This window comes from Neophocaena asiaeorientalis, unplaced genomic scaffold (genome assembly GCF_003031525.2).
Source record: "Neophocaena asiaeorientalis asiaeorientalis breed wild unplaced genomic scaffold, Neophocaena_asiaeorientalis_V1.1 scaffold541, whole genome shotgun sequence".
Classification (NCBI taxonomy): Eukaryota; Metazoa; Chordata; class Mammalia; order Artiodactyla; family Phocoenidae; genus Neophocaena; species Neophocaena asiaeorientalis.
Window position 1 is genome coordinate 1,072,620 of NW_020172450.1, and position 12,772 is coordinate 1,085,391.

Here is a 12,772-nt window from a genome sequence, read left to right on the forward strand (position 1 = left end):
CCCTTTTGCTAGCTGTTCTCCAGGTACTTGGTGGCCTCATTTGGTCTTGTCTGGTGTGCTCTGAAGGCCTGTTTTCCTTGGGCAATATGCTCTGTACCCTTTAATTTTTTTTCTAGGGTGGAGTGAGCCTTTTTGGTGAAAGCCCCAACAGTTGCTATGAGTAGGACAAGTCTGTTTTCTGATTTGAGAGGGCAGCCATATATGATAAAGAACAAGATATGGAAAGAAAGTAACAGGAATAGAGGAAGAGGAAGAGAGGTTATCCTGAATGAATAGATGTATACACAGACCCACGGATTCAAAAGCAGTATTTTACTTAAACTACCCTATAACAGATTGGAATGAGTATGAAGGGTTGGGAAAAGGGAGGGGAAAGGAAGGAAGGCAAGCTGATAGGAGGAAGAATGATAAATAATGTAAACTTGGCTTTGAACATACCCACCATTTGGGGGGGCAATCAATTTAAGCTTCCCTTCAATTTCATATACAATCATGGGATTTTAGAGCTGGAAGAGCTCTTTGAGGTAATCTAATCTCCTTTTATATTTAGGTAAACTAGAGGCCCCGAGAGAGGGAAGATGATGTACCTTAGGCCACTATTCCAGGTATTCTTCTGAAAGGCAAAGTGGAATAGTGATCAAGAGTGTGTCCTTTGGAGACAGATTGTATGAATTGAAATCTCAGCTCTTCTGCTTACTAGCTGTGTGACCTTGGGCAAGTCACCTAACTGTTCTGTTCCTTAGTTTTCTTTATAAAATGGGTATAAAAGTAGTACCTACCTCATAGGGTGCTATAAGAATGAAAAGAGGTAATATATGAAAAGCATTTACAACAGTGTCCGGTAGGCCTGGTACCTGGTAACTGCCGTGAGTTATCTGCTGCTGGGGCAGCTGCTGCTTTTGTTGTTGTGATAATCCTGCCATTCCAAGGCCAGTGATTTCCCCATACCAAATTGTCTCTCCATAGCTTTATGTGACTAAAGAAATAAACATAAAACCTCCTTGGGTGTCCTCTGAAGTCACCTTGGAGTTTATCTTGTTAGCAAGTAGAAAGTGGAAAACACAAGGGTAAACCACAGGTGGTGACATTTGAATTTATACTATGTGATCTATCTGAATGGATCTTCTGCAGTAGCAAAGATAATTGACTTCTTTGTTTTTTACTCTGTTACATTAGCAGCATGCGTTTACCTACACAATCGCTTTTTTTTTAAAAAGTTTATCATTATCAAAATAATAGAGAAATAAAAAATTATTTTGATGTGAATTGTATTATATGTACCTTTGGTTTTTCTACGAGTTGATAATGTCATCATCATGTCTAAATGACATTGGCTTGTCAGTGGACCTCCAGGCACTGAATGAAAAAGTCAATTAAGCAGATATGAACCTATTCTTTACCTTAGAGTATTTAGAACAGCATCTTTTCAGAATTACTGTGCTTTCGAACTTCGTTACATTTAAAATATTAATCTCTTTCTTAATGTTTTACCACTTTTTTTATTTTCAAAAGGTGAACTAGTTTTGAGTAACATCAAGCTCTGTCTCTCAAGACCTTGGTAAATCTCACAGTTGTATACTTTCACAGCTCTAGGCACATGATTATGTGTGCCTCCGTATCATGTGTCTGAAGAGAGCTGGAGTATATCTTCTGCCATCTCTGTCCACTGATGTAGATTTTAACATAAGAAATTGTGGTTGAGGGTCAGGGAACAGGGAAAGATTATTTTCTCTTGGTTTTTACCAATTTGTGGTGTAAGATTGTTTCCAACGGACACTCAATGATTATAGCTGTGAATAGCTGTGATTAGAACTTCAAGAATGGTTCAGAATGGCTATAGGAATCTCTCTCTCTCTTCTCATCTCACTTTCATGTTGCAAGTACACATACTGAGGGAAAGAAGAATGTCTAGATTTTCATACATAAAAATACAGGTGATTTTAACATGATACATCATAGTAACCAAAACACAACGTTAGGCATTAGAAGTGAGATGTTTTTCATTTTTAAATTTAACTTGTTAGGTTTCAGTGGTATAAATTTATAACTAGCTGAGGCTTAAGAGGGAGCATTATTTTGGCCATACCTCTGCTATGTTAATCCCAAGCAGAGTGAACCAAAGATTTTACTGAAAGAGAAAGTGAGAGATCGGAAGTGTGCTTTAGAAAATAAAATAATATCTATTTATCTCCTTATTATAACATTTTATCAAGCATGTTATTGTTATTTTTAATTATAAGGTCCTTGATTGATATTTTTGCATTATCAATGACCTTATGTGGAAAATAGCTCTCCAGCCCTGCTCAGTAAACTTTCAGTCTTTAATGAACAAAGAACTGTATGTGTTGGTTAAAATGAAGTGACATGAATTTTATTGATGCCTCCTTTTCTGGGTGAAAGTCCAATCTTCAGCTACAACAATGCATCTCGGGAAGTCTGCTATTGGTACATTTCTCACTTTGCACTGTTTGTAGCTAAGTCAAGGTCTAAAATCCAGGCAACTGTTTACTTTTTGAAGAATATGCTATGGGAACCTAAGAAGAGAGAGATTAAAATTGGCTTTAGATGCTCAATGGAATTTCAGTGGTTGTGGTGATGGTGTTGGTGATGAACAAATAAGCAGTCCTTTCCCAATATCTTCATCTTTGGTGCTCAAACATTATTTTGTCTTTTTTTTGAGTCATTTCATTATGCTTTGTAGTAGAGTTGTTTATTTATCACTTATATTACATAACAACTGTGAGTTCCTTGGGGGCAGAGACTATGGCCTATTCATTTCTATATTCTCTCTGGCCCCTCTTGTGAGTCTTGGCAATGGTTTATTCATTTCACTTAACAGGTATTGAGCAAAGGTCTACTATATGCAAGGCACTGTGCTCATTTTGGGGATATAGGAATGAATAGAGCAGATAAAAATATCTACCTTCATAGAGGTTGCATTTTAGAGGGGAGAGACAGGTGGCAGACAATAAACAAAATATACAGTATATCATTTAGTGACAAGTGCTATGAAAGACAGGAAGGAGGATGAGAAATGACACTTTTCAGTGGTTTACAATGAGAGGTTGCAAAGGCCCTGAGGTGGAATCATGCCTGGTATTTTTGGAAACAGCAAGAAGGATAGTACATCTAGAGTGCGTGAGATGGGGGAAATATCAGAGGATGAGTTTGGAGACGTTAGGGGAGGGAGAGGTGGACACTGTAGGGGTCCACCTAGGTCATTGTAAGGATTTCAGCTTTTATTTTAAAGGAAATAGGGCGCCATTGCTACTTTTGAGCCAAGAAGAGACATGATATGACTTAGATTTAAAAGCTTCATTCTGGCTGGAGTGTGGGGAACTTGCTATAAGGGACTGATGGTGTAGCAGCGGATCAATTAGGAGGCTATTGCAATAATCCTGGTGTGGTAGTAGGGAAGTGGAGACACGTTGTTGGATTCTGGATATATTTCAAAGGTAACACCTACAGGATGAACTGATGGATTGCATGTGGGATGTGAAAGACAGGAATCAAGGATGACTTCAAGTAGTGTGGCCTGAGCAAACAGAAGAATGAAGTTGCCATTTACCAAGGTGGAGAAGACTATGAAAGGAGCAGTTTTGGGAAGGGAAGCAGTTTTGAACATAGTAAGTTTGAGATACCTTTTAGATATCCAAGTAGAGACATTGAGTAAGCAGTTGGATATTCAAGTCTATGGCTCAGGGGAGGGACCTATGCTGGAGCTACAGATTGGGGGACTGTGAGTGTATAGTCAGTATGTGAAGCCATCAGATGGCATGAGCTTAGATTATTGTTGAATCATCAGTATATATTCATTTATAATACTTTATCTGCTTTCTCTCCAAGGATGCTCAACTCTGCTGTCAATTCAACCAAGCTAGGTGTCTCCGTGGGCCACTTAATGGAATTTGTAGATTCAGGAGTTTAATAGTTTTTACTATGTATGTGCCTAGAGTAGTGCTAAGTGGTATGGGGGACATAAAGAGGAATAAGACTCAGAGTCTGCCTTCAAGGACCTGGTTAGGGAACTAAGGCTTCAGCTGGTGAAACGTTGCTCATACTACGAAGCATTATGTACCATTGAATGCATATCAGTCAATCGATAAGCTTTATTGAGTGATTTCAGTGTTCTTTTTGCTGTACATGCAATAGAAATTCCAAAAAGTGAGATACTGTACATCATAAAGGAGCCACTACCTAGATGCCTGAAGATTTCTTTGACAATGCATATGGTGAAGAGCTGAAGAAAAATAAGGGAGTCATTTTCACTGCAAAATAAAATCATGGCATTATTTGGTTTCATGCTAGGTTTCTTTAACATTGTATGAAAGGACCAAGTTGCAGAGTTACAACAGTGGATGAAAATGAGAATGAAAATAAGAACATTTTGACAGGACTTTAAACTTTTCAGAGGACTTTGACATCTCAGGTGGCGTTTGATCTTCTCAAACCACTCTGTGCTAAGTAAGGTGGATAATGCCTCTATGGGTCTTAAGAGCCTTAGTGGCTCCTAGCTCAGCATTCTGTGGGGGAGGGGGGTTCTTTCAGTGATTTATCATGAAATGTTAAATCTCTATTTCTAAACCCAATTTAGATCCTGCTGTTCCTACACCAGTATACTCACCAGAAGTGTTGTTTATATCCTCTCGGTACTATGGAGAACAAAAATTTACCACCACCTAACTCATTAAAAATGCTCTGCAAGCCTGAGGCGCAGACGCCACAGTATGAACACATAGAGCTCAGTCCCCCTTAAGGACACTTTATTTCATGAGCCTGTCTAACTCAGAATCATTCTCTTCCTCAGAGCCCCTTTCTTAAATGCAGTATTAAACCAGAGGCAAGTATGTGTCTTTTTCTGAATGTAGTTCTCTTACCAGTTTTCATTTCAGATGTAGGATGTGCTGGGTTAATATTTGTACTTCTGGCCACTTTCAAATCTTATAATGTTTTTTTAATCTGACCACAGACTTTAACATTAAACACATGCACACACCATAGAAAAATGCTGTCCTTTATTTGCCTTCCAATACAAATATTTTTGAAGGCTCTCTTTCACCTTGAGTATTTTCTAATACTGCTACCTCCAGCTTAATCCTAACTGCTTGACAAGGTATGCGCGTAACACAGTGTTATTATTGCCTCCGGCTAGCTTCATGTCATCTAGTTTGTCTTTTGCTCCCCTCCTTTGGCAGTATCATCAGGACCAATTGTGAATCGGCCAGATGCATTTTCTCGCAAAAGGACAAATCTAAGATGGCTTGTGTTTTTCCCTCTTTCTTTCAGGACTGCTTACATTAAAGGAGTTCCTTTTTTCATGAAACTGAGCTTGCTTAATCAGAGATGGAGCAAACAGACTGCAAACCCTATCAGCCTCTGTCAAAAGTCAAGCATGAAATGGACCTAGCTTATACTAGTTCTTCCGATGAGAGTGAAGATGGAAGAAAACCAAGACAGTCATACAACTCCAGAGAAACTCTGCATGAGTATAACCAAGAGCTGAGGATGAATTACAATAGCCAGAGTAGGAAGAGGAAAGAAGTAGAGAAATCTACTCAAGGTATGTTTTTATTGGATTTTTATAGCTAATATTATTTCTCATTAGAGAATGCTTGTATGCATAAACATAAGTTTCAAAAACAAATTTGCTGATGTTAACTGGTTAATAATTTGCGCTACTTACATATGCTTAGTGAATCTGTTTCATATGCCAATCCAGCTGAGGTTGTCGGATTGTGCATGAATTTGGATGCAACAATCCTCTTATCAGAGCATTCAAAATTTGTCTAATCCTACAAATGGCCATTTACAGACTGAAGGATGAATAATTTATAGTAAGATGAAAAGTAAACAGCTAAGTGCTTTTCAGGCCATTGCCTATATGGGACAAAAGTCTCAAATTAAATATTTGGCATCTAAAAGAGCTTTAAAAAGGTTAGTGGGGACTACCAAGCAAAGGTCCAGAAAATTTGTCCACAGAATGCTGAAACCTTGTGCAACACAGTCCTAAGGGAAGGTAAGAATTGGTTGGAACCCTTCCTACCACAGCCGTAATGTGGGGCATATCCTTTGGACAGCCTTTGTTTTTCAATTATGGATTGACAAGACAGTTTCTAATAAATAGAAAACAGGTAGATAGAAATATTATTTCCTTATTTCTTTTCAATTGATAGACACGCGGTATTAGACTATTTTAACTACACAGGAAAAAAAAAAGATACTGACATTGGCACAGGTTACTTCTTTTAAAAAAAGAATAAGTCTGTGTTGAGATTTAAAAAAAAAATAATTTTATTATCTAGATCAGTGGTTCTCAAAGCATGGACCCTGGACCAGCAGGAACAGCATCACCCACAGACTTGTTAGAAAGGCAAATTCTCTGGGATCACCAAAGATCATGTAAAGTGTGGTTATTACAAATGAAAATTGCTGTATTCTAATTAGTATTGGAACCTTATGTTAGAAAAACTTTAAATGGAGCCAAAGATTTAAGATATTCATACCAACATTTAGATATGCACTAAATGTTTATATTAACTATGTTACTCATTTTTTAGCTCTTAACATACTTGCTAAAGGTCTTATATCTGTCTTTTCAAGTAATTCATTTTAATCTTCCCTATTTATTCAGCTAAAGACTGAAACTTTGTTATGAGTAATTTTATTCTTCTGCGTAACTGGAAATTGGAAAATGTCTTATGGGAATTTTTTGGGGGGTGTTCTATTATACTTTAAGAAATGTGTAGTTACCATTAAAATATTTTTCTATTAAGTTTGTCTTTACAGAATATGAACTTACAATTGTGAGTTGTGGCTTATGGAATTGGAGTGTAGAGTGCCTGACCTAATAATGTTGTGAATTTAAATAAGAATGTATTTCTGGTGACAGTTTGTTCTAAAAGTACAAGCAATTTTATATTAAGTCAATATAAAGAGCTAGCCAGCCTCGGATTTTGTCTCTCTGCATTGTGATCAAAATGAATTTTGAGACGAGAGAAGTTTGTCTTTAAAGATGTCACCCTAATTTCCTTTTAATAACCTATTATTATTCAATAAGTTTATTTTTTAACATCTTTATTGGAGTATAATTGCTTTACAATGTTGTGTTAGTTGCTGCGGTATAACACAGTGAATCAGCAATATGTATACACATATATCCCCATTTCTCCTCCCTCTTGTGTCTCCCTCCCACCCTCCCCATCCCACCCGTCTAGGTGGACACAAAGCACTGAGCTGATCTCCCTGTGCTATGCGGCTGCTTCCCACTAGCTATCTATTTTACATTTGGTAGTGTATATATGTCCATGCCACACTCTCACTTTGTCCCAGCTTATCCTTCCCCATCCCCGTGTCCTCAAGGCCATTCTCTACATCTCCATCTTTATTCCTGTCCTGCCCCTAGGTTCTTCAGAACCATTTTTTTTTCTTTTAGATCCATATATATGTGTTAGCATATGGTATTTGTTTTTTTCTTTCACAGCACCACATATTGAAGAGGCTGCCTTTTCTACATTGTATATTCTTGCCTCCTTTATCAAAGATAAGGTGACCATAAGTACATGTGTTTATCTCTGGGCTTTCTACCTTGTTCCATTGATCTATATTTCTGTTTTTGTGCCAGTACCATACTGTCTTGATTACTGGAGCTTTGTAGTATAGTCTGAAGTCAAGGAGCCTGATTCCTCCAGCTCCGTTTTTCTTTCTCAAGATTGCTTTGGCTATTTGGGGTCTTCGGTGCTTCCATACAAATTGTGAAATTTTTTTCTTCTGGTTCTGTGAAAAATGCCGTTGGTATTTTGATAGGGACTGCACTGAATCTGTAGATTGCTTTGGGTAGTATAGTCATTTTCACAATGTTGATTCTTCCAATCCAAGAACATGGTATATCTCTCCATCTGTTTGTATCATCTTTAATTTCTTTCATCAGTGTCTTATAGTTTTCTGCATACAGGTCTTTTGTCTCCTATGGTAGGTTTATTCCTAGATATTTTATTCTTTTTGTTGCAATGGTAAATGGGAGTGTTTTCTTGATTTCACTTTCAGATTTTCATCATTAGTGTATAGAAATGCCAGAGATTTCTGTGCATTAATTTTGTATCCTGTGACTTTACCAAATTCATTGATTAGCTCTAGTAGTTTTTTGGTGGCAGCTTTAGGATTCTCTATATATAGTATCTTTCATCTGCAAACAGTGGCAGTTGTACTTCTTTTCTGATTTGGATTCCTTTTATTTCTTTTTCTTCTCTGGTTGCTGTGGCTAAAACTTCCAAAACTATGTTGAATAATTGTGGTGAGAGTGGTCAGGCAACCTTGTCTTGTTCCTGATCTTAGAGTAAATGGTTTCAGTTTTTCACCACTGAGAAAGATATTGGCTGTGGGTTTGTCATATATGGCCTTTATTATGTTGAGGTGTGTTCCCTATATGCCTACTTTCTGGAGGGTTTTTATCATATTTGAGAGTTGAATTTTGTCAAAAGCTTTTTCTGCATCTATTGGGATTAGTATATGGTTTTTATTCTTCAGTTTGTTAATATGGTATATCACTTTGATTGATTTGCGTATATTGAAGAATCCTTGCATTCCTGGGATAAACCGCACTTGATCATGGTGTATGATCCTTTTAATGAGATTTTTAATCACAGTTTCAATTTCAGTGCTTGTGATTGGTCTGTTTATATTTTCTATTTCTTTTTGGTCCAGTCTTGGAAGGCTGTACTTTTCTAAGGATTTGTCCATTTTTTCCAGGTTGTCCATTATATTGGCATATAGTTACTTGTACTAATCCCTCATGATCCTTTTTATTTCTGCAGTGTCAGTTGTTACTTCTCTTTTTTCATTTCTCATTCTATTGATTTGAGTCTTCTCCCTTTTTTTCTTGATGAGTCTGGCTAGTGGTTTATCGTATTCTCAAAGAAACAGCTTTTAGTTTTCTTGATCTTTGCTATTGTTTCTTTCATTTCTTTTTCATTTATTTCTGCTCGGATCTTTATGATTTATTTCCTTCTGTGAACTTTGGGGTTTTTTTGTTCTTCTTTCTCTAATTGCTTTAGGTGCAAGGTTAGGTTGTTTATTTGAGATGTTTCCTGTTTCTTAAGGTAGAATTGTATTGTGATAAAGTTCCCTCTTAGAACTGCTATTGCTGCATCCCATAGGTTTTGGGTCATCGTGTTTTCACTGTCATTTGTTTCTAGGTATTTTTTGATTTCCTCTTTGATTTCTTCAGTGATCTTTTGGTTATTTAGTAGCATATTGTTTAGCCTCCATGTGTTTTTATTTTTTCCAGTTTTTTTCCTGTAATTGACATCTAGTCTCATGACCTTGTGGTTGGAAAAGATACTTGATATGATTTCGATGTTTTTAAATTTACCAAAGCTTGATTTGTGACCCAAGATATGATCTATCCTGGAGAATGTTCCATGAGCACTTGAGAAGAAAGTGTATTCTGTTGTTCGTGGATGGAATGTCCTATAAATCTCAATTACGTCCATTTTGTTTAATGTATCATTTAAAGCTTGTGTTTCCTTATTTATTTTCATTTTGGATGATGTGTCCATTGGTGAAAGTGGAGTGTGAAATCCCCTACTATCGATTTCCCCTTTTATGGCTGTTAGCATTTGCCTTATGTATTGAGGTGCTCCTATGTTGGGTGCATCAGTATTTACAGTTGTTATATCTTCTTCTTGGATTGGTCTCTTGATCATTATGTAGTGTCCTTCTTTGTCTCTTGTAATAGTCTTTATTTTACAGTCTATTTTGTCTGATATGAGAATTGCTACTCCAGCTTTCTTTTGATTTCCATTTGCATGGAATATCTTTTTCCATCCCCTCACTTTCAGTCTGTATGTGTCCCTAGGTCTGAAGTGAGTCTCTTATAGACAGCATATATATGGGTGTTGTTTCTGTATCCATTCAGCCAGTTTATGTCTTTTGGTTGGAGCATTTAATTGGTTTACATTTAAGGTAGTTATCGACATGTATGTTCCTATTACCATTGTCTTAATTGTTTTGCTTTTGTTACTGTAGGTCTTTTCCTTCTCTTGTGTTTCCTGCCTAGAGAAGTTTGTTTAGCATTTGCTATAAAGGTGGTTTTGTGGTGCTGAACTCTCTTAGCTTTTGCTTGTCTGTAAAGGTTTTAATTTCTCTGTCAAATCTGAATGAGATCCTTGATGGGTAGAGTAAATTTAGTTGTAGGTTTTTCCCTTTCATCACTTTAAATATATCCTGCCAATCCCTTCTGGCTTGCAGAGTTTCTGCTGAAAGATCAGCTCTTAACCCTATGGGGATTCCCTTGTATGTCATTTGTTGTTTTTCCCTTGCTGCTTTCAATATATTTTTTTTTGTATTTAATTTTTGATAGTTTGATTAGTATTTGTCTTGGCATGTTTCTCCTTGGATTTATCCTATATGGGACTCTGCACTTTCTGGACTTGACTGACTATTTCCTTTCCCATATTAGGGAAGTTTTCAACTATAAGCTCTTCCCGTATTTTCTCAGTCCCCTTCTTTCCTCTTCTTCTTCTGGGACCCCTACAATTTGAATATTTGTGCGTTTTATGTTGTCCCAGAGGTCTCTGAGACCGTCCTCAATTCTTTTCATTCTTTATTCTGCTCTGTGGTAGTTACTTCCACTATTTTATCTTCCAGGTCACTTATCCGTTCTTCTGCCTCAGTTATTCTGCTATTGATTCCTTGTAGAGAATTTTTAATTTCGTTTTTTGTGTTGTTCATCATTGTTTGTTTGCTCTTTAGTTCTTCTAGGTTCTTTTTAAATGTTTCTTGTATTTTCTCCATTCTATTTCCAATATTTTGTATATCTTTACTATCATTACTCTGAATTCTTTTTTAGGTAGACTGCCTGTTTCCTCTTCATTTGTTTGGTCTGGTGGGTTTTTACTTCGCTCCTTCATCTGTTGTGTATTTCTCTGTCTTCTCATTTTGCTTAACTTACTGTGTTTGGGGGTCTCCTTTTCACAGGCTGCAGGTTCGTAGTTCCCATAGTTTTTGATGTCTGCCCCCAGGGGGTAAGTTTGGTTCAGTGAGTTTTGTAGGCTTCCTGGTGGAGGGGACTCGTGCCTGTGTTCTGGTGGATGAGGCTGGATCTTTTCTTTCTGGTGGGCAGGACCGCTTCCGGTGGTGTGTTTTGGGGTATCTGTGACCTTAGTATGATTTTAGGCAGCCTCTCTGCTAATGGGTGGGGTTGTGTTCCCATCTTGCTATTTGTTTGGCATAGGGTGTCCAGCACTGGCTCTTGTTGGTCGCTGAGTGGAGCTGGGTCTTAATGTTGAGACAGAGATCTCTGGGAGAGCTCTCACTGCTTGGTCTTACATGGGGCCAGGAGGTCTCTTGTGGTCCATTGTCCTGAAATCAGCTCTCCCACCTCACAGTCTCAGGCCTGGCTGGAGCATCAAGACCCTGTCAGCCACATGGCTCAGAAGAAAAGGAAGAAAAAAAAAAAGAAAGAAAAATAAGTAAAATAAAATTATTAAAATTTCAAAAATTATTAAAATTTCAAAAACGTTTAAAAAGTAATAAAAAAAGGGAAGAGAGCAACCAAACGAATAATCAAATCCACCAATGATAACAAGTGCTGAAAACTATACTAAGATAGACAAAAAAATCAGGAACTAGTCAGTCAGATACAGGTAACCCCAAGTCTACAGTTGCTCCAGAAATCCACCACCTCAATTTTGGGATGATTTGTTGTCTATTCAGGTATTCCACACTTACAGGGTACCTCAAGTTGATTGTCGGGATTTAATCTGCTGCTCCTGAGGCTGCTGGGAGAGATTTCCCTTTCTCTTCTTTGTTCTCACAGCTCCCAGGGCCTCACCTTTGGATTTGGCCCCGCCTCTGCGTGTAGGTCACCCTCTGGGGTCTGTTCTTTGCCCAGCCAGGAGGGGGTTAAAGGAGCGGCCGATTCGGGGTCTCTGGCTCACTCAGGCCGGGGGAGGGAGGGGTATGGAATGCGTGGCGAGCCTGCAGCGGCAGAGGCCAGTGTGACTTTGCAACAGCCTGAGGCGCGCCGTGTGTTCTCCCGGGGAAGTTGTCCCTGGATCCCGGGACCCTGGCAGTGGCGGGCTGCACAGGCTCCCAGGAGGGGAGGTGTGGAGAGTGACCTGTGCTTGCACACAGGCTTCTTGGTGGCGGCAGCAGCAGCCTTAGCGTCTCATGCCCGTCTCTGTGGTCCATGCTGATAGCCGTGGCTCGCGCCCGTCTCTGGAGCTCCTTTAAGCGGCGCTCTTAATCCCCTCTCCTCGCGCACCAGGAAACAGAGAGGCAAGAGAAAGTCTCTTGTCTCTTCGGGCGCTCCAGACTTTTTCCCGGACTCCCTCCCGGCTAGCCGTGGCGCACTAACCCCCTGCAGGCTGTGTTCACGCCGCCAACCCCAGTCCTCTCCCTGTGCTCCGACCGAAGCCCGAGCCTCAGCTCCCAGCTCCTGCCCACCCCGGCGGGTGAGCAGACAAGCCTCTCGAGCTGGTGAGTGCCGGTCGGCCCTCATCCTCTGTGCGGGAATCTCCCCACTTTGCCCTCCGCTCCCCTGTTGCTGCGCTCTCCTCCGTGGCTCCGAAGCTTCCCCCCTCCGCCACCCACAGTCTCCGCCCGCGAACGGGCTTCCTAGTGTGTGGAAACCTTTCCTCCTTCACAGCTCCCTCCCACTGGTGCAGGTCCCGTCCCTATTCTTTTGTCTCTGATTTTTCTTTTGCCCTACTCAGGTACGTGGGGAGTTTCTTGCCTTTTGGGAGGTCTGCGTTCTTCTGCCAGCGTTCAGTAG

At 39.3% G+C, this 12,772-nt stretch overlaps 1 protein-coding gene across 3 annotated transcripts in view; it reads left to right on the forward strand.

Annotated features, from left to right (window-relative positions):
- Window positions 1-5,343: 5,343 nt before the first annotated feature.
- TENM1 (teneurin transmembrane protein 1) overlaps window positions 5,344-12,772 on the forward strand; it is a 552,490-nt gene continuing 545,061 nt past the window's right edge. For all 3 annotated transcript variants that reach the window (XM_024737354.1, XM_024737356.1, XM_024737355.1), the window contains exon 1: window positions 5,344-5,560. In XM_024737354.1, the coding sequence (XP_024593122.1) occupies window positions 5,344-5,560 (217 nt within the window). The remainder of the gene's footprint in view (window positions 5,561-12,772) is intronic.